The 26154-nt window shown below is 44.1% G+C and overlaps 1 protein-coding gene across 3 annotated transcripts in view; it reads right to left on the reverse strand.

Annotated features, from left to right (window-relative positions):
• Positions 1-26154, reverse strand: part of OSBPL3 (oxysterol binding protein like 3) — a 1742686-nt gene that overhangs the window by 627697 nt on the left and 1088835 nt on the right. For all 3 annotated transcript variants that reach the window (XM_069648200.1, XM_069648199.1, XM_069648201.1), the window contains 2 exons: positions 2168-2271; positions 1950-2045 (listed from right to left, as the gene is read on the reverse strand). In XM_069648200.1, the coding sequence (XP_069504301.1) occupies positions 1950-2045; positions 2168-2271 (200 nt within the window). The remainder of the gene's footprint in view (positions 1-1949; positions 2046-2167; positions 2272-26154) is intronic.

Raw genomic sequence — 26154 nt, forward strand, 5'->3', positions numbered from 1 at the left:
TCTGCGCTATGCTCCTGCCCATTGTCTTCGATCTCAGTCTGCTCTCCAAGTTCTGGTTCCTCAGATCAGACTATCCCGCATGAGAGGCCGTGCCTTTTTGGTGGCCACTGACAAGGCCTGGAACGCTCTGCCTTTATCTCTCTGTGTGACGGCTGACCACCTCATCTTCTGTCGATCACTGAAAACCTTTTTTATTCTAAACTCTATAGGAAATACAGTCGTCTTTTTGCTTTTAGCGCCAAGGTGCGTTTGGGCGAACATGTGCTTAATAAGTGTATGTAATCTAACATAACAATGGGTGGCGACGTGCCACCCGTCTGCCCTTCATGAAGGAGACAATATCACAGAGAAGAGCTCACAGGATCACTGCTTCTCCCTGCAGGAATCATGCAGGTCATTCTGGTGCATGAACAATGGGCGATGCCTGGCTTGCACGTACATCACTTTCAGACATATTGAGGTCCTCATCATCACAAAATCATTTAAAATGACAATTATGACCTACTGTTTGCAATGGTATCAACATATGTTTTTCAGTGGGATTGTCGGCATATCCCGTTGGTGGCATTATATCGGTGACAAGTTTCTATTGGAATTTTCCATGAGTTAGAGAATTACTTGTAAATTGTATGGTGTTTTGCACATTTTTGTTTTTAGCAAACAAAACGCTCATCAATTGCCCCCACCCCACAGATCTCTGTAGATCTCCCGGTTGGTTTACATAGCCAAAGGGGATCAACCCCATTAATTGTTCTCCAATCCCATCCCATGCCTCTCCTCAGTGTTCTCTCTCTGTAGTCAACACCCTGTTTTTGCGCAGTGCTCGGTCATTTAGTAACTAGGTTTAAACTACATTAATCCTATACATATCAAAATATATACGTATAAACCACTGCTCACTTTTCTAACCTAATGACTTAATTTGTGCTCTTCTTTTGTAAAGCTTTGGTTGAAACAGAACTCCCAAATCAAGTTTTTAAGTCCTGGCATTGATGGCACACATTTTACATTCCCATTTAGTTTTATAAATGTAAGTGGACAAGCACCAGAATTCAGTCAAGCTAGAAGTTTTGCAAATTTAAAATTACTGTTAGGGCTTAAATTCCTGTATTTGGACACGCATAGAGGTGGGCTCCTCTATATGACGACAAATTCCATCTTATTCTTAAACACAATTAGGGAATTACAGCCTTAAAACCGAGAAAACAATGTCTTTAAATAAAAATAAAATAAAAAGAGTTCACAGTTTTACCATAACAAAAAAACACCAGGTGAGGGGGGGGGGGGGGGGTTTAGCTCAGGAGCAACACGTTTTTCTTGGAAGCAAGACAATGCAGCGCAACACAGGTTTGAATCCCAATCCCGCGCGTAGAAACCAATTTCTGGTATTAAGTACGCTATAAAAGAACAATTATAATAATAATTATACCGCTAGATGTACCTTTTTTCTTGCAAGCTGGGACTCACACGGGTTGTCTTTTGTTACACACACACACACACACACACACACACACACACACACACAATTACAGTTAGACTGCAATGATCACAGCACCAGCTTTACTTCACATGGCATTCAGATTCATGCACTCCTTTATTTTCTAATCAGCAATCATTTGCACCTCTTGTTGACAATGGCCGCAACACGCATTTCCCATTCACTTTTGTTATGGGGACACTGCCCCGAGCCATTGAAGCCCAGAAGCAGCGCCTTCTCTCACCATTCATACAGTATTTGACGGTTTGCTTTGCGTAAAGAGAGGCCGGGCAGGGGAAGATTCCCAGGGACTTCAAACAACAAAATAAACAAACGGTGCTTATTTTGGTGTCCTGATGTAAGGAGCTACTGAGGAGCCTTAGAGGAGCTACAGTGTCCTGCGATCTACTGGTTGGAGACCCTGGCTTTAGCCAATGCAGGGGAAATTGCTGTTTTTTTTTTTATTTTTTACCTGTAATGCTCCTTTGGCGTCCTTTCCAACAGCTTTGGTCCTCCACCGTCTCCGCTGCGCTACTTTTTCCTTTTTTGGACTTTCATAAGCACCTCCCTTTACATGAGAAGGGGATAAAGTATTTATGACACGTTAGGAAACTAAGATCAACAGGGACATGCATTGGGTCTATGTACAGAGTGCAACACCTATTGGTAAACACACATGCCACTACTGACCTGGAAAGCATTTATAGCAGGAGCAGAGTATGTTCTGTGAAGCACCTCCATGTTCTGCAGGAGCTGGCTCATTTCCAGCAAATGGGCCTGGCACTGAGACAGCTCTGATGGAAGGAAAAACAAATTCAGGTGTGTTCATGAAATGGAGCATTACCTTAGAGTGACATCTTGGCGAGCATGAAGTAGTTGAACACATTCTCAAACCATCATCTATTCTGGAATATGACTACAACTGAACTGCATCATGGAAACAAACCTACAGTAAAAAGTGCAACTCGCTCGACATTTTTTTAATGGGACATAACACACATTATAAACCTGCAATGATAATGGACAAAGGGCCTGATTTACAGAGCGTTTTGCCATGGGATTGCACCATTATAAAACAGTGCTGTGGATCAGGCACAAAGTGTTTTGCATTAGTCCAAGTGAAAGAAACAGCTAAAAATATGGTTAGTCTCCTGTGATTTCCACTTACATTCTGAAATTTAAAAAGATTCAGACCCTCAATTCATACTGGTGTAGAGCGAGCGCAATGCCCCCAGACTCCCAACATTCTGATGCATTGCTAAATCAGGATATTCTAAATCTTGATTATTCATTTTATGGCTTGGTTCTAAATGTTTCCACAGGCATGGAAGGTTGTAGCCCCCATTGTCATCATTTGTTAAGGTCTACTGTTTAATCTTTGAGACTATCAGTCAAAAGGGTTGACTTTCTTCACAGACAAGAACTTGAAAAGATCCAATGCTAGGGAGGTATCATACAATACGTCTGAACCTTAAATAATGGAACAATATGATTCCAGGCAAACATCTGGAACTACATAAGCTGATAATTCTAATAGACTCTCTTAGTAAATCCAATTTAAAACATTACATTAAATATGGTTGGTTTATTTCAAACCTTTCATAATTAAATTCCTTTATATTACAAAGTATAAAATAAGAAACAATTAAAACCCACTTTACACAAAGCTAGACTCAACACTTTCATAAAACAATCCATTAAAATTGAACCTCTCCCAATAATTATACAATCTACAGATTCAACGTTTCTTACATGAATTTCATTACAACCAGCATCAATGAGCAATTTTTCCAGATTCTGAACATTCATAACCTTTGCTCCATTGATTTACAGCGATTGGCCACCTCGCTCACATATTTCACTCTCATTATTTCCAAGTCATTACATTCTGTTACCAGGGGTTCTATTGATTTCACCATATCCCTACTCATACAGAATCTACATGACGGGGTATTGTCTTCAAATTGTCTCCTCATGCTAAGCACCTCTCTAGACGGCAAGATGTTCAATCTTAGTCGCATAGAGAGATCCCGAGATCTAGGACTAGGACATTTTAATAAATACCCCGGAAGTTGATTAATTGATCTCTGCTCATGTTCCAAGTTCAATGGCAGTCTATAGGACAATCTGTTTGAGTACTTCTCCAATCTTGCCGCTTTATTTGAATCTTAACCTTTCTGGGGTTTGTCAAAATTACATCCACCGTTTGATCTAGATTGTTTAACCATTCTCTACACGTATACTTCCAGGTATCTCGAGGCTATTCACTCCTTTTCTTTGCCCCATTCTTTAGGATTTCAAAAGCAGGAAGATTGTCCTTGTCTGCACATTTCTGAAATAAGCTCAAAGATCTCCACCTAATCATAGAATGCAATGACTGTAGGCCCAGTTCATACCTAATTAGGTATCAGGTAATGTTCCTATATATATGGTCGCTGTACACAATGTCACTTGGAAAAGTTTGTGGCAACATTATATAGGTAACGTACAGTATCCGCTGAGACTGGGTGGCCAAAAAGTTGGGTAAAATAGAAAATCCAGTCTCTATGACTGCTGGTACTACAGTTGCCAATTGAAATGTCACATTATTATTATGAATCAGAGCCCATAGTTCTCGTGTATTCTTATTGGCGATTATTCTCATTTCTTCTACATCTGCTTGAAATTGTTGTGTGTGCTTTAGTAGATATCAATCAATTCCTATATTGTTGCTTACTCTTCCTTGTTATTGCAACTTTACCCCCTTCCTGCAAATGGTCTATTCTACGAAGATCCGGTCTGTGCATTTTCCTAACTTCTCTCAATTCTTGGTTTGGGTAATGTACTCTTTTGAATTCTTGTCTTTGACCCATACTGGGCTTCATTTTGAAAAGCATCAAAACACTGGTATAATCTACCCCTATGCTTTGAATTGTCATAGGGCTTTTATATTTAACAGTGATCACTTGAATATCCCTTGGGAATATTTTAAGTCGGTTTCCCCCTTGATTTAGATCCACTTCCTCCACCCTCAACCCTCAACCCTTGACATACCAAACACAGTCCTCTAAATGTTAGACTTAACAGGTGATGGTCACTATTTTTCAAGGGCTTTATGGTCAGGGTATTTGTCCATTTAAGTAAACCTCCAGATACAAAACAGTCCAGGTGAGCTTTCTGGGTACCCAGAGTCCACGTCACACTACCTGGAATATCAAATCTCAGCTGGGCCATCAACATAAATACATCCAGTTCTTTTAACTCTGACACACATAGTGCAACTTTTTTACACATCATACCTATGCATCTTATGTTAAGGTCCCTGTAGATCACTATTAGGGGATCCTTCATTTCAAACTGCACATCATCAATTAGGGCTAAGACACAACCCACAAAATCTTTGCTCCCAGGCCCTGCTGGATTCCAGTAAAGGTTAAACAGTACTATTAACAAGGAAGTGTTATTACTCTGCATGTCCCAAGTCAAAATCACCATTTGCACAAAAGGATTTGATTTCTAGTTTCAATACTTTTTAGGTTCAGTCCCAATTTTACCAATGTCAAGAGGCCCGAGGAGCGTCTTCCAACCAATCTTGTTTTCACAGGATTCAGACACACTTAATAGCCCTCACAAATCGGTTTAGTGGACAACCAGGTTTCTTGCATACAAAATAGATCAGTTTTTAAAAAACAGTTCTCCCTCATTGAAGAGGTGCTTGAAGGCCCTCATATTCCATGAACCCATGCATAGGGGATGCTATCCTGGGGTTTTAAATGTTTATTTCCCAGTCACTTGTACCAATGAACTGGCCAGCCATGACCAGTCTGAAGAGGATCCTATATACTCACGCCTGTCTTGGCTCACCTTCACCTTTCTTTCCTTGCCCTTTGTTCGATTGACCCAGTCTTGATTTGGTTGCATGTTCCATTATGGTGTCTAGGCCATTTCAATATGTACAAAATGGAGGTCGTCAAGGTCGTTTTGTCTGCCTCCTGTCCTCTTTCCAGGTCAACTAGCCTGGCTTGCCATTGTGCAGTTTATTCAGCTTCCTTGTCCAGATGTGACTGCACTGACCCCGAAAAGGATTCCAGAAAAAAAGAAGTTTAGTATCGATCATCGCCAGAAGAGTTGCCTGATCCTTCATTGTTTCGTTTATATATTTGTAAAGTTTTATGAAAGGATTAATCGTCACCGCCAAGGCTGCCATCACCATATTCTGAGGCGGAGTATGATATATTACTACAGCAGACAATAGTTGATATTCATTTGATGGCCCATTCCTCATTGTAGTTGAACCCAGCTGAGAATCGGAGGATGGCGACGAGGAAGAAGATTGAAGATTTTCCATCTCCTCGGACAGATCGTTCATTTCCAATGTATTGCCATTTGGATTTGGATAGGTAGGATCAGACTCAACCAGGCGGCCCTGTACTGTCTCTTAAGGCTTTTGAATCGAACATTGGCAGCTTCGCCTTGGATATCATCCCATTAGATTTTGCAATAATTAATGGAGTCAAGCAAATAGTATTAGAATATTCACTAGTCCTTTGCCTTGCAATTGTGGAACTGAGCTTGGCTATATCCTGAGCTAATCGAGCTACCAAAGCTGAATGTTGAAGCTCTATGATAGTAGAAGCATGAGTTGTGGGTGATGTAAAAGTAAATGTCTGAAGCGAAGCCTTCGCTGAATTATTCAGGGGCTGTACGGAAGCATGCTCCGGTGAGTCCCGACGTGTAAAGACCTCTTCTAAGTATGCATAGTCTCTGTCAAAGTCAATTATTTCATACTCTGATGTCAAATCTCTCACACGCTTGTCGTGGCTTCCTTGTAAGTCTTGAACTGGCACTTGCTGATCAACCAGGGTCTGGGCTGACCCTCTCGGGGGTTGACTGTATTCTCCATTTCCGTGGCCGTTGGGTCTGTACTAGTAAGAATACCTGGACTAATTCCCCTAATTGGTAACAGGGCAGACGGTTTATTACTTCCCCCTCCCTTTATCCATTCCCAAGGACCAGACTGGCGGGTCACACCGCGAGAACGGGACACAATTCTCATGCCCTGCCCCTCATCGGGATCCTTCAGTGGCAGGAACTTCAGTCATGACTCCTCATTGACACCCTCTTTCAAGCCATGTTTGAACTTCCCGTGCCCCGCGTTCTTTCATGAGGTAAATATTCTTCAATATTAGCCTTCAAGGGGGGGTTAATGGTGAAACTAACAATCCACTTTGAGTCGTGCTTGCCGCCTCATCACGCTTCTTCACTTGGTGGCAAGTACAAGGTCCTGATGGTAACAAAATCACTCCGTTCGGCTGTACGAACACCAGTAATTTTCCTCCAACACTCAGACGGGGGTCAATATACCACACAATACTATCAGGTTTCCAGACAGCGATAAACATACCTTGCTAAAGGTATTGTACAGTAAATCAGATTTATTGTTCTTTTATCGGTCTTTCAAGCCTCCCCACCTCCAAGACTGCAATGACTGCACGCTGCTGCACATCTCCACGGTGTGCTCCATGCTGGGTCAGAGGTTTTGAAGGTGCACGCCCCTTCTCACGATAGAGAGCAAGAACAGACTCTCCTGCTGACTGCAATGACTGCCCACCTCTGCAGCTCCGCAAGTACAATACAGAATTGAAAGAGTACATTTTCTGTCTCATACAGAGGATAACTGTGTTATTAAAGAATCCAGGAAATGCTCACAACAGATCCAGATCTTAACATAGGTAAAGTAACTATAGGCACAGTATAAATCTCCTCTGGCTAGCATGAAAGGTCAAAATGTTGTTTAGATGGCTAGTGAAAGTGTGCGACAAAGTGAGGAAGTTATGCTTATTTTTTTTAATAGCTGCTTTATGGGATCTGACAGCGACAGACAGATGTTTTAGCTAACCATTAAGTTACACAGAGCAGAATTAAAAAAAGAAACTCTGCTAGGTGTAAGGTACAATGTTTGCTTGCAGGACATATGTAGTCCTTCAAAGGGGATATCAAATTATGTGCCTTTTTAATAATGCGTACTGCTGGATTGATTTAGGAAGCCTATACACAGAAAAAAAGCAAAGTTTGTTGCCAGCACCCCCCACCATCCCTGTTTTGATCTTCATAAAGCACTTAATATTATTGAGACGATATTACTCAGGCAGTGGGCCAACCCGGCTAGTAACGGCCCGCTGCTCGAGTTAAGGGTCCAGCACCATTGGCTGCAACGGCAATATGGCCATGAGCAGCTGCGTAGTTCACATGCCGGTGCTAAGGGCTCTTTAGAAAAAGAAATTTAAAAGAAACAGACCATATACAACCGTTCCTCAAAAAAATGACTGTAAAGGCCCTTTTCTTTGTTGATGACCATGTAGAGATCAACAAAGAAAACACACTTTAGAGGTACGGCACAGCTTGAGGGATCACCATCTAGGCTGTTCTTTTTCAGTTCAAAAGAACCCTTAGACCCACGTCTGAGCTTCGTGGGCGCAAAGGAGGTGGGGAAAGCTTGAGAATGGGGGTGTGAGGGAGGTGCTGGCCGAGCAGCAACCAGGGTGCTCTGAACAAGGACTTATACCACTATACTTAGAGCCCATGCTCTAAGCTTCCAGAATGGCTAATACCCCACTACTTGGGTGCTAATGCACAATCTATATGAAAGTCCTCCCAAACCTGACATACTGAGGCACATGGACATAACGTGATCTGCCAGACATAACTCGCTTAACTGTAGATGCAAGTATGACCCACATGTTCTTTTCTAAAGTGGGCACATTTTCATGGGAGATTGCCTATGCATATTTAAAAATATGAAGGACAAGCCAATAACCGTAATAATTCAATTGCATTTAAATAGTGCTTAGCTTATTGTGACGATTCACTATATGTTTCCCACGAAGCCAGGGAGGTGTGGCCGCTACCCGATAGTCCCACTGGGGATGGTATAATGCGGGAGGATCTCATGGGGAGGGACTCCAACTCTAGGGATGAGGACCACCATCTAGGGTACAGTGATTATGAGACCATCACACCCCCACATACTCTAGCCTCTCCTTCCTCGACTAACCTCTTTGTAGACAGTAGACCTATATACTGTTATGAGGCAGAGTACTGAGACAAAGAACAACTACAGGTACCAACATAAACCAAGTTCTGGGATGAGTTGGCCCACACAGAGCAATAAAGATGAATCCTGTGAAAGAGCTGAAGGACTTATACAATGGGCCTAGATACTGCTGCCAACATTGTATACAAACTGACAATGGACTAAACAATGTTTCACAGCGAAAGTGAAAGCAAGACAGAAGCCAAACAGAATGCCCGTCATGCCAGGAAGTCCTGGTGACGTGCCGAATCCCCCAACAAGGTAAAGGGTGGCCAGGAGACCCGGAGGGGATGCAATCAGCTTAACAAGAGGGTGCATGCTATTATGCCTAGGCCGCTTTTCAACCGGAACTCTTGGGTGGCATGGCAGTGGCTGAAAGCCTTCTCCTACTCATTGAAGTGGTGGGACAAAGCCCACTGACCACCAATGAAGGTTTGAGGACACCTATTACCATAAAGAGAACTTGAGAGTCCGTCATAACAGTGGCAGGGTTAAACCGAGTGACAGAGAAACCAGGGATTGAGACCCAAAGCAAGAAAGGAATACGAGTCATCATCCTCATAGCAGTACTTGGCAGGAGAGTGAACCAAGTGGGCCAGGCCAAAGAAGAAGAGAAGCCAAGGTCACGGAGAATCCTAGCACTTTGAGTTGGATGTTGTAAGTGTAAAACCTAATGAAAATACCACTAGGGGAAGGGAGTCATTCCCTCTGGTTTTAAGGAACTGATAACAAGATACCAGGAGAACAGAGTCATTCTCCTGGTAACCCGGACTAGCAGTAAGGTCCAAAAAGCCTGCGAAAGGGAGTAATTCTTCCGGGCTATCTGAGACTGGATGTCAGCAGAAGGGATCCATTCCCCTTGGCATGTGGGACACAAGACTGTTCTAAGATCTGGGAACTGTTTCAACAAACCGGGAACCATCAACCAGGAGAAGGAAGTCATTCTCCTGGGACCAGAACAGTACTGCCTTATTCTTTAGTTTCTAGTGTAAGGGACAGAAGTAAGGTTTTCTTGACACAGGACGGTAGACACTTTTTAGTTGACAGACATATTGGCAAACACCTTATCTTTAATTGAGGCAGGGAACCCTTCTTAGGAATAGGGGTAGATAAAGTATTGAGCCCCGAGTATGCCACCTTTGTGTCAGCCTCCTCCTTCTGTACCCTTACATTTTTTTGATAGATAACTGATTTTAAGATATTGTATTCTCAGATTGTGTCAGCAGAAGCCATCATTGGCTCATTACATGGAAAGCACCACAAGCAGTAGAATACAACAGTGAGAGTGACTGCTGTCAGGATGTCTTGTTTCACATATGTTGCAGGCGGGTTTCGCAGTATCAGAGATCTATTAAAGTGTTGGCAAAACGCATCTGGCCTGTACTAGACAGAAAACAAATGTGTGTAGTTTTTGTACCTCTTGCCTCCGAAATCCTATTTTAAACTCCTGTAAAAATGTTACTTGTTTTTGGTGACTCATGTAGAGGAGGTCCCAAATACGGCCTGCACTCCAGCCACCCATGTCGAAATGCCAAAAGCATACTCGCCAAAATATGTGAGGTGAAAGTAGCAAATGAACCAACAGAGAGCCACAGTGTGATTCTGCCCAGTACCCATCAGAGGGACATGTATACCTATTGAAGCGCCAATAACCAGACAACCATGGGCTGTAAGATACCCTCTTAGACAACCATACCAGCAGCTGAGGCGAAATGAAGAGTACCTGCAGACGGTCCACGAAGAGACCCAACGAGCCTTAATGGACGGCCGGTGGAGATGACACAAGGGCCTGGACAGACTCGCAGATGTACGAAAACGGCTACCAAGGATAGCACGCCAGTGCGAGCAGCTATGAAAATAGATGTAATGGACACAGGAGAAGAGATGATGTTGAAACGTAAGGAAACGTTGCTATGAAGCAAGATAGAAGTAACCAACCAGCTATCACGTGTAAATAGGCTTGGAACACAAGAAGCTAGAAAAACTGTACTGCTAAGTACAAGAATAGAGCGGCACGCTCCAAGTATATATCTACCTCAATGAAGCAAGCTATACAAGTGCGACTCCTTTTTGTAAAGGCAGAATTAAGCCCAGGCCGCAAGGTACTAACAAAGCCAAGATTAATATTCCAGCCAAACCCGAAGGAAAGAGCGAAATCGAAACTCAGTAAGAAGCAGCTCAATGCCTGGGAATTCAAGGTCAACTCCAGGAAGGGAGGAGAGCGGCAACGCTGGAGAAACAAAACTTCAGATCATACCAGCCAGCCAGTGAAGGGCGTGATAAGGAGGCCCCAGGCAGGTGGCGAGGCTATGGAAGAATCGAATACACGAATAAGAGGGAAAATGAAGCAGATTCACCGTGAACAAACACGTGACCAGTCAAGGGCAGAGAGGTACCAACGTCTGATGTCACCCAGAACCGAGGATGCCATAACTTTTCCTGATAAGAGCTACAGTTTCGAGGCCATCCTCAGTCAACTAATTGACACATAGACCTAAAGGTACTGATTGATGGAAGGGAGGCAGGGTGACTCATGGGGCACTCCGCATCCGAGTGTCCATTCTGCATGCTGCTTATTAAAGTGGAGATTTATGCCTAGGGGTGTAACCCACCCAATCACAATGGACCAAATAATCTAGGGTCTTATAGCTGGTAGAACCAATAAGACATCGTAGTTGTAGTGATGTCTATCACGAGTAATGTAATGGGATGGGCGTAGACACCCACCCGTTGAGAGCTATCCAATCTACATGCTCTGTTATCATAAACCGATATAGCACCTATACTTAAGTTACCTTTCCGCCCAATAGAATTGCATGACAAACTTATGAGTTTTGCACGTCAAATGATGACAAAGTTTGCCCATAAAAGTTGCTGATTGAACGAATAATTTGGGAGTTGAAGCGAGACAGTCGATCGCATCATTGATGATTACCATGTGTTTCCCTGTTTTTTGTACTGGTCATTAAACGGACTTCCCTTTGCCAAACTATTGATTCCTCATTATTGAGTCGTGTTGGAGTAAGTGAATCCTGCACCCCATTCCTTACATGGTGCAGTTATCTTGTCTCACAGGTACTAGAGGGTGAACCCTCATCTATGGACTGGTCAGAGGATGCTCCGCCCTGCTGTACACTTACAAAACAGAATCACAAATATATGCTAAATTGAAATTTGTATAATTAAATCTCGCTTTTGCAATTACAAGGCCATTAATCTCCTAAAACTGTGCTGCTATGTTGAATGGTGTGCTAACCTGGAAACTGAAAACTAGCATTTTGTCTTGTTTCCCCATTGCATCTGCTCTTCCTTAACTCATCTAGGTATCCCTTACTTTCTCCTTTTACCACCTGCCTTTATTCCTTTCTTTCTGATCTCTACTTTTTTCACCATCTCATCCCCTTTTATTCTGGTCTTCTTTCCCTTGTTGTCCCCATCTGGTTTTCTATCTTTCTCGTGTTTATTTTTCGCTATTGGGTTGCACTGTATCTTTAAACCAAAACTATTTGCATGGCAAGTAAAGATAGTGGAGATATTGGATGCGAAGAGGAGCCCAACCTGTAGGTGTTTGACTTTTTCCCACCCATTGACCGCCCATGGCCCGGTCATTCCTTATGGCCTTTCCCACCCATTAACAGCCCATGGGCTCCGTGCAAAAAAGAAATCCGCCAGCCCCTTGCTGGTTAATGGGATGCTGATACTGCATCTGACATTTTGGATTTGATGTAATAATGCTGTAGTCTCTGCAGTGCTCCTCTCCTAAGGAATGCGTCTTTAGAGCTCAGACTTTGTCTGCATAGAACAAGGGAACGATGGTCTTGTGGTGAGAGCCTCTGCATCACCATAGTTTCCTCCTTGTCAAACTCTTTGTCCCCTGGTTCAGTGTCTAAATCGCTTGGACATTAGAGAAGTCATGGACGAGGAAGGGTCTTGGCAAATCCCTCCCTGGACCATCTCTTGGATATCTCCCAGCTCTTGTAAAATGGACTAGGAAGCCCTGCTTTCATGGAAAGCCAAGTCTTCTGAATGCTCCATGATGTAATCAGGCATCTGACACAGTCAGTCATCATTCTTACCTTGTCAAACCTGTGGACAAGTCCCAAAGTACAGAGGAAAATAGCCAGCCCAGAAAACAATTATGAGGATGCCCTGGTGCTCCCAACACTCTCTCAGGAACTGCCCTGATGGTGAAGCTGTGCCATGAACTCTGGACATCAGATCTCTATTGACCAGAGGTAACCAATAACTGGCAATACCATCCCTCAACCCGGCAACATCAGCCAAGTTGCATGCATTGAACTTTGTTCCCTTAGGAAGTCTTGCTTGACCTAGCCGCTGTGCTGAACACAATGACGAAGAGGTGAGCACCCATGACCTGTATCGAAACTTCATCTGACAGTCGTAGGCCTGCTGTTACAAAACATGACTGTGGGTAGAGATAGGGAGGAAATGAGAAATTATGCCCTTAGCTCTCCTGCAACACACAACAAGTATGACATCTGGTGCCATTGCTATGGTATCCTCACTGCACCGAGTATCTTTGTTTATCACCACCTGGCCATCCTGCAGTATATCTGTCATTAGAGCGCAAGCTCTGGATACATTTAATTAATTCACCTGATCACAGATGAACAGTCTGACGAGTCATGAGTCTGTTACCGCCACAGCTCAAGAAACCTCAGTTGCTGGTGGAACAACTCTCAGGTTTAATAGACCATGACAATCAAGTTTGCAAGTAGTCTGGCATTAACCTTGTGAATAGTGTACAACAAATGCTCTTGATACCAAATGACCTATTTGTAACAGACATCTTTAATTACCTTCAACATGAAATAAAACTGATGTTTGAAATACCTGTGTGTGGGCATTCCTCTGAACAACGTAATAATGTGTTACTCTGTGCTCTTGCCTACCCTATGCCCATCCTAAGAGTTTATCTGAGCAGCTCGACTGCAGCCATCGCTAGATGAGTCAAGGAATGCTTAAGGATTGCCAGCTTGCCTCTGGTTGGGAAGATGCCCCATATCCTGAACTCAGGCCTGGGAGTTTACTCCAATATGCAGGTTATTATTCATTCCCCAAATGGAAACACATTTCAAGAAGGTAAATCATGCTCCGTCTACTAGTTAAAAACATCTCACGTAAGCTGAGAGTTTACTTCATGCAAGGAGAAATTACTGACATCACCCAAAGTGAGCTGCATGGTACATTGCCTCCACTTTCTTTGCCTCTATTGTCCACTCTACTCTCCTTAACACCTTGGCACTTTGCAGAAGCCCCACATTACTACAAGTGTCATACAAACAACCAATATAATATGCTGTTACCTTCATCGCTCTCCTCCTTCCTCTTTTCTCCCTCTCCCCTCTTAAATCAAAAAGTGGTGCCAGTGCAGTCTAACAGAAGAGGATACTCAGTCATTTCCTGAAGTAGGGATGACTTTTTCTTCTCTTTTGAGAAGCAGACAAAGAATTTCAGGAGGTAAGCCCCATCAGCGCCAAGGGTCCTGCTGCCACCAAACATTTTCCTCTTGGGCACCAGATGTGGGAACTGTAGAAGGTTGATCTTAAAGTTTTTGGGGGCAGTATCTGGACATCTTGCCCTGAAAGTAACCCGATCCCAAGCCCCAGTAGGCCCAATAATGGGTACAAAGCCCCTTGAAGGACATTCAGGCTGGCAGAAGGCAGGGTCCAATCAGGCTAGGAGTTGAAGAAGAGGAGTCACCCGCCAACCTCAGTGATCTGGTTGTCATCAGCATAAGATTGAAAGTAGTAGGAGAAAGGAGAGATAACGTCAGCTAGTCGAGCGCGAGGAGTAGCTCCTTGGGAAACTCCACAGTTGGATATAGTAGGTTGAGAGGAAATGGCCCAACTTGACCGGGACCGCTCTGCCCAGGAAGAAAGGAGACAGCCACCTGGGGGCAGTGCCTTTGATACCAAAATAGTTTTTCAGGCATTTAAGGAGAGTAGCATGTTTGTGTGTCAAGCAGAGGATAGATCAACAAGGTTAAGAATGTCAGGGCAGTTATTGAGAGAAAGAAGTAGTTCTCCTCACAAAGAGGAAGGCAGACTCAGTTCCAGTCAAGGGCCTGACCCCAGGTTGGCCGTCATGTAACAGCCCATTTTCCTCAGTGAGGCCATGGGCTCTGAGAATCCCATTTTCTCCAATGTCTTGCCGTAAAATGTCATGATGGCATTGTGTCGGCAGTTTGCCAGAATTGCTGGGTCATCAAATGGCTTCTTGAGAAGGGCAAGACATGGGGCATCCTTATTGCTGGAGCTAAGGCCACAGTGCGGAGGTATTGCACAGAGCTCTGAGAGGGGTCAGTAATGCGAGATCGACAACCGCTTGTAGTTTCCTCACATTTTGACCCTTTCTTAAAATAAAAGTTTGCAAATAAAGCTTTGCTTGCCCTACTCCATCAGGAACTTCCCTACCTATTGTAAAGGGTAAGGGAACAATCTCTAACATGGGTAAACTGGCCCTCACTGTAAAGAACCAACATTCAAAGTAAAGTAATAAAGCAACATAAGATAATTAACAACAATTGAACAATATTTGGATGACCTTCACCTGTCCTGGGTAGATCTCTTCCCCAGGTTCTAAAGTCAGCTTCATAATGTTCAAGGAAAAGAAAAGTCTTGAGCCAGTTCTTATTAGTTCCAAGTCAAAACCAAAAATGAATCAAAGAAAAATGCACCCTGTAGCAATTCTCTGGTTTCGGTTGAAAATATATCCTTCCAATTCCAGCCAAGAAAACAGCAACAATGGTAATCTTGGCTCTCTTCTTGCCAAGATGATTTGCCACAGTTCAAAGGATGGGTATAGAACTTTATCTCCAACTTTACAATTGATAAGGACTTCTGCAGTGCATTTGGTAAATTTGTCAGGATGCTGCTCTTTTAGTTGCTGCTTCCCTTCCAACAACAACCTTTCTACTATGGCTACTATGAGAACAGGCACTCTTGCCCCAGAGTATGCAACTTCTCTGCATCACTTCACTGTGACATCTAATGACAACTGTATACACCACCACAGTTTAAGTAGTCTGACTTCTACTTTGTACTTCAGAATTATTAGGCAGGTAAGAACAAGACACTTTGTCCTCTGCAGGTAGGCAAGATGCTCATCCTTTCGATAAGTTCCAAGAACAGGGGCAGCCTCTTTGCCTCTTCAGCCTGTCTCACTGCCACAAATATTACCTGCCTCTGCCCCAAGACTGTCTTCTCAGCTTCAACAGTCTTCAGCATTACAGTTTACTTGCATAATATTCTTTACAAACACACAGCTCCCTTGCCCAGCCTTACCCACACCTTCTCTGTTTAAATCCCTATCCAGAAGCTGCAGTGCCACTCTTTCAGATTCAGGTAACAATGACACACTTGCATCAAAGACCACTGGACTGTTCGCAACTTCTCAGATTAGGTGGATGGGTTCAAACAAGGCTTTTCACTACAGAAAGTGTTTTCCGCTTGGCTTGGGTAATGCTTGTTCTTGTCAGTATAACAACTTCTTGAAATACAGAAGGACAATTAAGGATACTGCAACTGTCAGTCTTCAAAGGGAAAATGTAATTGGGCCACACAACCACTCTTCAAGATAGGTCTTTAACCTTAAACGATTGCAAGTGTATTCCAATATATTATCACAGGTGATTTTGTACTTCTCTCGGGAAGCACAACTGGCCACACATGACCTTCCTTTGATGCTGTATTCACTTGCAACTCTTGTAAGAAGTCAATGATAGTTTTCAGAATGGTATTAGCAAGAGTTTCCTTTTCAATTAAGGACACGCGACCACTTCGCTAACAGAAAGAATGTTCAACAATGGATGAAATGTTCCTCACTTCTCACGCAAACACTTTGACTTTCACAATTAGTGAGAGTGCTACATTTCCATTTGTAAAGAATTGGGTTTAAAGCAACAAACAACTTTTACTCACTTTTAAGTATAATCAAATTATTTTAGAGCTGGTTACAGTTACTGGCAAGGCTAGTTGAATGAACCTGAATGCTGAGCTTCACTCACCGGCTCCAGGAACACAGCGATTGCGGGTAGCTTTGCTTTCCAGACTTCCTCGACTTGTACTACTACTTTGGGCTCACTTGGGAGACACACCCTTCTCCAGCACGGTTGTCTCTGGTCCGCCCACATTGATTGGGGGGGTCTACTATACTACCCAGTCCCTCGGCTTGCCTTCTGCCTTAGGCTCTAGCCCGGTCAGAGCTCTGCAATCACAGCAACTCAGCACACACTGGGAAAACGTAACTCTCAGCACATCTTCCTCGGTGCATCCCCTGCAATACAGGTTTTGAGTACACAGGACACTCTTAGAACTTGCAGAACTCCTCCGCTACTACTTCTGCCATCCTTCCAAAGCCTGCTCCAGCTCCTTCTTCCCCTCCTTTCCTGCTCCTGTCTTTTATGCTTCACAGGTTTGGCAATTGACTTCAGGTGTGAGCCATTCATCTCAATTACCTGACTCCAGTAATGACTGTCAGCCCTGACTGTTTGACTACTACATCTACATGCGTTGTCAGTCCTCTTCCTCGTCTCAGTCCCTCTAGGTTTCTGGGTTATGTAGTTTGTTTCTTTAAAGTTGTTTTTCTACATCTTGAGTATTTTTAAGGATGGATTTAATTCCTTTAGCAATTTGTTTTTTTAACTTTTATATAGGAAGGTGGTTTAGAGAAGACCTGTTAAGAAAAGCGTCTCGTGGGCGCTGGGTACCTGAACTTCCAGTGGATGGTCGTGGTGAAGTAGCCAGGCTGTCCGACTGATGGTTGCAGAATGAGTGACGCGAGGAACCAGCGCAACACCCGCCCTGAATTCAAACAGGGTCAGTGGTGAACCAGCTCCCAACGCCACGGATGTGCACTTCCCTTATTTGTGTGAGGTCGGGACAGTGCAAGCACTGACAGGGAAGGCGGGTCTTGACTGGATGGAATTTCCACAGCTGGAATACCACAGCTAGGCTCCAGAAGTAGCTGGTGTCCGACGAAGAGGACTGAAGTAGGCAGGTGTTGTGGGAGGATTAGTAGACTCAGAACTTCAGAACGCCAGGGAAGGCAAGGCACTGAACCAACAGGCAAGGGGCAGAAGGCAAGGTACTGAATCAACAGGCAAGGGGCAGGAGGCAAAGTACAGAATCAACAGGCAAGGAGACAGGAGGGACTAGGGACCCTGGGACAGAACAAGGGAAGGAGTTGGGAGATAGGAAGGGAGCAAGAAGGATGAAGGCCCAAGGACCTACTGGCTAGAAGGAATGAGGCAAGAACTCCCAGAAGTAGGGAACCTACAACAGGGAAGGACAAGGACAAGGAACTGGGAATATAGACAAGGTGCCACTCAAGAGTAACACAAGCGAGGACGCGATCAGGAAACAAGCAAACTGGCCCTTTATATAGGGCAGGCAGCACCCGGGAGGCTTGGAACGCAATCCGCGCTGTCCCCGGGTGCTGACGCGCCCAAAACGAGGCTTGGGAAGCAAGCTTGCAGCTTCCCGAGCGGTCTGTGGACGGCGCATGCGCGAAGGGCGAAACACAGCCCTCCGCGCCTGCGCAAACCACGTGTACGGGAAAATCCGGAAGCGGCTTGAGCCGCAGATGACCAAGGTTCCCCCCACCTGTATCGGGGATAGATGCGCCAGGACAGTAAGCGCCGGGACCTGCAGATGCGCCCCCGCACCCCAGGTAAGTGGCATGACAAGACCACGTTTCTTCCATCCTTTGTAGCATACCCTTAGAATTGAGAAGGGCATTTAATTTTAGAAAACAAAAAGAGTCTTTCTTTTGGTATAGTTTGCTTTGTTGCTACAACCTTAGGGGTCACCTCCTTAGATTTAATAGGAGGTTGAGAGAAAATGAATGACAGTAAGCCATAACCTCTTTTGGCACAATATCAAGAGTCTCCCTATCAGAGGAGAAATACTGTGTCTCATCCCATGAGATCTCTACACTACCTTGGGCCTGTCTCCACCCAGGAGATCCTCCCACAGTAGACCACCCCCAAGGTTAGGATAAGGAAGCGTCTGTCTTACCCAGGCCACCTCGGAAGAGACTTTAGGCAGGGTTTCAGTGAGGAATCCACAGGATTCTTCACAACATCCAGAGAAGGGGTCAATGTGACAATGTTGCCTTTAATGGCTCTGGCCTGGGAAGTGAAAACCTGCCGGTGGAGAAACCAGACACACGCATCAATTTCTGTTGATGACAACAGACCGCTTTATTTGTTGACTTGCAAGGCAAGGAACAGAATCCCAAGTCTATCAGGAATGCACCACTCCAACCTAAACCGCCCTCCAGTCCTTCACCTATTTAGGTTACTAGTCATCTGACCGATTTCAACATTCTGGAACCTATCACTAGGCCTTCCTCCAAATGCATCCCACCATTACTATACATCCTTTCATTTATATTTAGTACGATCTTAGCATGTACTTCCTGTTACAGCGTCATAGGACCACTTCCTGCCCAGTGATTCTGCCTAGGGGTATAGGCACCCCTCCCATTACTTTGGTTCTCTTATGGGCAGTGAATTATTCATAGCGAAACTAGTTAGTCCAAGAAATCATGTCTTTGTTCAATTAACTGTTTTTCCCGGCATATTTAAAGAATAGTTCTTTAGGTATTTCAAAGTCTTATTAGCAAAGAGGTATGATTCATACTTGCCGCTTACCTTGCAGGCACATTTGCAACACTTAGATGCCTATCTTCGGCTTTACAATGCGGCTTCTCCCGGTCTATGGAACAAAGGCTTTTACTCCCCAACAGACCAGAAGAGACCACTTATCAAACCACTTGCCGACTGCGCTGTGCTCCGTGCTGCAGTTTTTACAGTACTGCAGATCCACGGCTGGTAAAACACCTCCTCCAAAATATGTCCCCTATAGAATGACTTCCACTGGAACTCTGGACCACATGAGACCTGGAGTGTCCTTTGTTTATTACAAGGGCTCCACTCCGGTGTGAAGGCTGTGTTAGAATGTAGAGTGTGCACGTGATAAGGAATGTTGGTGTGTGACATGAGGCAATGAGTGTAGAGTGGGCCCGAGAGAGAGGCGGTTGATGGTGGAGGGAGCGCAGGGTCGTTGGCTTAATAATTAAATGGAGCATACATCACATCACTGGCTCAGTGTGTAATTCGAAGCAAGTTACTACATTTTGGCAACGAGGCCAATGACCGTCACTGGACCCCCGCACAGACTCACCAGACTGGTGTTGTATGAAGCTCCCTCTGGGCTGATCCTGCAGCAAAGTGAAGCTCAAGTAAGGCGCAGCATTACACAATTTAGAGCAGCAGCGGTTATTATGAGTTTGAGTGATCGCTGGGGTGCAGACAAAGTGTCATACTATTGAAGCACAGCTATGACGATCAGGAAAGGATTAGAAGAAAAGACCCATAGAAACGTCGGAAAACGTGCCAACAATTTTGAATATATTAAAGGCAGAGGCTAGACAGAGATCAGCATTAATCCTGAGGTTCTTCTTCTTCACAGTACATTTTTTTATTTTTGGAGAAAAAAAAAAGAAGACATGAATATTTTATCACAAGCAACACAGTGCTAGAATAAAATGGCAACAATTTTCTTTGCTCTAAATTTCGTGAGGCAATTGTCTTTAAGAATATATAGTACAAAATGCAAGGAATAACAGTGCACCCTCCAGAACGGTTTTTGAAAAATCCTGGTCAGCCTAGTGTTTTGTGGCCAGAATGGAGGGAATATTGGAAAAACTATATAAAAAGACTATTGAAGAGGATGGATTGTCTCCACAGAAGAAGCTACTGTTATTGCATGCATTCGGGCTTAAAGGCCAGCGCAAATATAGGGAATTGCCAGAAATTACAGGGGATGAAGCTAGTGATGTAGATGAATATGAACAGGCTTTAAGACAATTGGATAAATATTATGCCCCAGAGGTGAACGTTGCAATTAATAGATACAACTTCTACACTAGGTCGCAAAAAGAGGATGAGACGGTAGAGGTGTATGCATCAGCTTTAAAGAAGCTAGCTCACACTTGCCGCTTTGGTGCAGGCATCACACTGGATGAACGGATTAGAGATCAGATTATCATCCACACCAAAGACCCCTTGATTCAGGACAGGTTGTAGATGGTGGGTAACCCCTCAGTGTCAGAGGCTCTAGCAATTGCAAAGAGGGCTGAACACACGCACCTCTGTTCAAAGAAGATTAAGAATAAGAAGTTGGAAGTTATACAAGCTCAAACAGAGTCCAACCAATCTGGCTCAAGAGTCTGGAGAACATTCCACCATGAATGTCATGAGGAATAAAAGAGATAAAGAAGAGGCTGATGAAGCAAGTGGAAAACTTGATAAGTCAAAAGATCAGGATCATTGAGAAAACAAGAGGGGCATGAATAGAATTTGGTTGAAGAGTAAGAGCAGAGATAAACATAAGTGCTTTAAGTTTGGCAAAGGAGGACATTATGCCAATTCAAGGAACTTGCCGACCATTAATCAGATGTGTGCAATTTGCAGAAAGAGGGCATTTTGCAGTGGTCTGTTGGAATAAGAAAAAGGTGTCGGTGTACAAGAAAACACAGATTCAGAAGAGGAACATATAGTAGTGGTTTGTGAACCAGCTGATGGAGTATTAAAGTGTCCCAGATGTGACATTTTAATAGAGAATAGGAAGCTATCAGTCATGGTGGATAGTTGCTCCCCATACACCATAATTACAGCCAACACATTGGAGAAATTGAGATACAAAGTTGACAGCAAAGGTTCATCCACCGTAAATTAGGAATCCTGGAGGATTCGAGGGTTCTAAGATTCACATCACGGGCTGGTTCAAAAGTATTGTACAGTCCAAGGGTTATCAAGCTGTAATCAAAGTTCGGGAGCAGGTTTAAGTGGATCTAGGTCACCTGGCCTAAGCACTACCCACCTTCTTAGCCCTGCCTCTTCTTTCCTGCTCTTAACTCTGAGATCAAGGGCATCTCTCGCCCGGGCGTCCAAAGTGAAGGGTAGTCAAAGAAAAGGGCAATTCCTGTTTGGACCAAGAGGATCCATGGTCCGACCCCCTGCTAATAAGGCAGGTAAGCTTACACAAACATGTGTTTACACCCTCTGTCCCCACAGGCCATCCCCACCCTCTCTGCCCCCCCTTGTTGTTCCCTTGTGCCCCCCCTTCCTGCACACAGGAGTCTGTCCTGATACATTCTGGTTTCACCATCTACGTCTTGTGGCCAATGCTGGATTTTACTTTTATGGACTTCATGGATTCACGGTGCATCACCCTTTCCCAACTCTCATGCTGGACTTCTTTTGCATCTTGTACTCATGGTGGCCCTGAATCATGCTGTTCCCATCTTCATCTAGTATCCAGACTTGCAACATTATGTGTTACTACTGACTTCTGCAATTGTATTCGCTCTTCCCTCTTGCTTCTCCACTCCTTTTGACTGCTTACTTTTTGTTCTCTCCTCCTCTCCCCTCCCCTCTCCCTTTTCCCATCTCCTCCCTCCTGCCCTTACTTTCTTCTATGCACTTACTCTATCAGAATTGTCCCTGGACCTAGCATGATAGCAACCTCGTCTCTCGCTCCCCCACTCCCTTTCTGTTCCCCCCCTCCCTCCAGCACTATCTGAAATGTTGTCAGGCCTAGTACGTTAGTCGCTTGTTTTGTTCCTCCCCTCCCTTTCTCTACCCCTCTCCCTCACCTTGTTTTCCTCCGGCTCTACCAGAAATGTCGTCCGGCCTAGTACGGTAGTCGCCTGTCTGTTTCCATTTCCTTCCCACTCTCCCCTCCCTTCCTTATCTATGTCTTAGCACTTGCACTATCTGAAATGTCACCAGGCTGAGTATGATAGTTAATTTCACATCCTTACTGTTCATGGCCTGTAAGAATGTTGTTTTATTTTCCCTTGTTCCCTGCCTTGCGTTGAAAGCTCTTTGAAACCCATGGTGTATAGGCGCTATATAAATAAACTATCATATCATATCAAAGTTTACGTCGCAAAGAAAGGTGTAAATGTTCTTTGGCTGGAGAGATCAAATTGTGTTAAAGATGAGATCGGATCCATGCAAAAAGTAGCAGGTGCTGTTGGTGAAGAGCAACAGTCCATGGGGGTCATTACGACCCTGGGGGTAGCCATGCCGCTATTTGCGGCATGGCTACCCCTTTTCCGGGTACCCCTTTCCGGGTACCGGGTCCGGGTTCCTGGAATGGGGAAATACCCTTTATTTCCCCATTCCAGGAACCCAGACCCTGTACATCCCCATTCCAATTCGAGCCCCCAGAGGGATCAGTGGGAATGGGGAGGATGCAAACTATGGGCCCGTTAATAACAGGCCCATTAACAGGCCCGTTGTTTGCATCCTGGCCTGGTCCCGCGAGGAGACCTCGTAATGAGGCGGTAGGGGGTTAACGGGGCTGGCAGCTCTACCACCTACCGCCAGGGTCGTAATGACCCCCCATATATGGAAAAGTGTTTTGGAAAGGAACCTGGTGATGTGTTTCAGCAAGAGTTTGGGTTGTTGAAGAATTATGTTCATAAGATAGTTTTGAAATCTGGAGCAAATTCGGTTGCCCACTTCAAGGCCAGACCAATTCTGTTCGACTTGGTCGAAAAAGTAGAACAAGACTGACTAGACTTGAGAAGGAAGAAGTCATAGAAAGGATTGAGTCGTCTCAATGGGTGAACCCCATTGTTGTTGCAGTAAAGGACGGAAATCAGAGAATTTGTGTAGATCTCAGGGATTTCAATAATAATATATTGGTGGACAAGTGTCTGTTACCTATAATATCGGAGATGTTGAACTGCATTGAAGGAGCATATGTATTTACCACGATGGATTTGACCAATGCGTATCATCAGATCAGTCTCACAGAAGATTGCAGAGATTTAACTGCCTTCATTACGCCGTTCAGCTTGTAGCACTATGAGAGTATGCTGTTCGGTTTAGCATCTGCTGCTGCAGTATTCCAAAGGGTCATGACTCAAGTGCTGAAGGGACAAAAGGGGACATTAGTTTATCAGGATGATATTATTGTATTTGGAAAAGGGGAGTGTTGAGATTGAATGAGAAGGGTTTGAAGGTGGAAAAGAGTAAGTGTAAGTTTAAGAAGCATGAAGTGGAGTATTTAGGCCATGTGATCAGTGGGAAGGGTTATAGACCCAAGGTTGATGCCATGAGAGCCATCCAAAATGCACCGGATCCCACAAGTACAAAGGAGCTTAGATCATGTTTGGGACTTTGTGAATTTTATAACAAGTTTGTGCGGAATTTTGCAACCCTAATTTAACCTATGAGGGAGTTACTCAAAAGGGAGGTTCAATTTGAATGGGATGAAGAGTGCATAAAGCCAGTGGAATGAATAAGTAATAGTTTGTGGGAGTCCATTTATTTGGGAGGATTTCTGTTTGGAAACCAAACCAAACTCACTGTTGATGCAAGTGGGGTTGGATTGGGAGCAGTGTTATCCAAAGTGGTGGAGAATGGGAATGAAATAATCACCTGCCATGCATCTAGGGCAGTGACTGAAGTGGAGAGTAAATACTCTGTAATTGAAGGGAATTTTCGGCTTGTGTTTGGGCATTAAACTACTTCAGGAAATATGTGTGGGGAAATAAGTTTATGGTTTGTACCAATCACAAACCCCTGGTAGATGTTTTGTCTGTGCGAGGTATGTGCAGGGGAACACCTAGACTTGCTAAATTGAGTTTAAGGTTACAAGATTATCACTTTGAAGTTAGATATGTGCCTGGGAAAAAGAATCTGGTTGCTGATTTTCTTTCAAGATTGCCTCTTAGTGTTCAGGAAGTTGGGCAGGTTGAAGAAGTGGAAGTTGTTGCAGTAGGTTTGGTGGCGATTCCTGGGGAAAAATTGATTCAGGAGATACAGGAGAATGAGGTTTTGTGCAATGTCTTAAGAGTATATGGTAAAAGGTGGGCCTAACAAGAGATTGATAGACAAGAGATGTATTCTGTTTTGGGAGGTTAAGGATGAGTGTTCTATTGAGGATGAGTTGTTGCTGAGGGGAGACAAGTTGATACCGCCCAGAGTCTTAGGGAAGGGCTGAGCGAGAGGGCACATCAGGGGCATCCAGGAACCACAGGCACCAAACGAAATGTTCGGTCCAAATATTGGTGGCCTGGTGTGGATCTTAAGGTGGAAAGGTTTCTGAGATTTTGTTGGGCTTGTCAGAATTCTGACAAAAGTTGTAAGGTGGAGAGATTTAAACTCATCGTTCTACGTAAGACAGAACAACCATGGAACAAATGTGACTTGACATTGTGGGTCCATATGGTAATTTGGACAAGGGAAATAGGTTTTTGATTGTTATCGAGGAATATTGTTCGAGGTGGCTTGAGATTAAAATGGTACGTAACGTAGGGACTAGTGAGGTCATCAGGTTCATGCAACATGTTTTTAGAAGGGAGGGTTATTCCAAGGTGACCATTAGTGACAATGGCCTGCAGTTCAGGAGTAATGAAATGAGGTATGCCAGGTCAGTTGGTAATGAGTGGAGATTTTCAGATAATTATCTTCCACAGGCCAATGGGTTGGTGGGAAGGTGCAATAGGGTGACTGTAGAAGCTGTTGAACAAGCCATTAGAAACAATATGTCTGTTGCTTTAGAGGAAAAGTTGTGGAGTGGTAGGACATCTGTTAGAGCTGATTTGGGGAAGTCTCAGTTTGAGTTGATGAGGCAGAGAGCCCAACACAGTGTTGAATCCTGTATGGGTGAATCGGAGGAAATCACGGGTTGAGTGTGGTAGGAAGTTGGAATTTATGAGGTCTAATCATCCGTTGCAAGCACGGGTGGCACTTGGTGATTTTGTCAGGATAAAGAAGGGAAGAGTGGTGAGAAAAGGGGAATCCAAGTACACCAAGCCTGTCGGAGTTAAAGAGGTTCTCAAAAATGCTATTAGGATTCAAGATGGATCCATATGGAATCTGGATCGATTGAGTAGATGGAGATGGCAAGGAGTGAGTATGGGTGTTGAGGATGGTGAAGAAGTAGAGCACAATGGTAATTGTTTTATGGGGATGCGATGAAGAGTGCTGAGGGGAGGAGAGAATTGTAATAGTTCTAGTGAACAGGAAGATAATAACACCGCCAGTGAGATAGGCGTCTCGGGAGGAAGAATCAGGAGACCCACCGGTGTGGTCAAGAGATTATTTCATGAAGTAATGGTGAAGATCTGACTCTCAATAGGTTGAAGAATTATTTACAAGTGTTATTGAAATGTTCATTATTTTGTTCTTAAAGCGTTGCTTTTCGTTATTGTTAGGTTGGGAGGGGGCGGGGTTATAGTTTCCTTTGTTTATTACTTGCGCTCCGCTCTGGTGTGAATGCAGTGTTAGAATGTAGTGTGCGCGTGATAAGGAATGTTGGTGTGTGACATGAGAGAATGAGCTTAGAGTGGGTTTGAGAGAGAGAGAGGTGGTTGATGGTGGATGGAGCACAGGGTCGTTGGCTTAATTAAATTGAGCATATATCGTATCACTGGCTTCATGTGTAATTCGAAGCATGTTACTACAAGACCAGTTATGAAACTACTTGCCAAATGATCAATCGTGTGGAATTAAACATCCTTGGCTCCAATTCTTGCTGAACAGCACATTTCCATT

This window comes from Ambystoma mexicanum, chromosome 2q (assembly GCF_040938575.1).
Source record: "Ambystoma mexicanum isolate Mex_15411 chromosome 2q, UKY_AmexF1_1, whole genome shotgun sequence".
NCBI lineage: Eukaryota > Metazoa > Chordata > Amphibia > Caudata > Ambystomatidae > Ambystoma > Ambystoma mexicanum.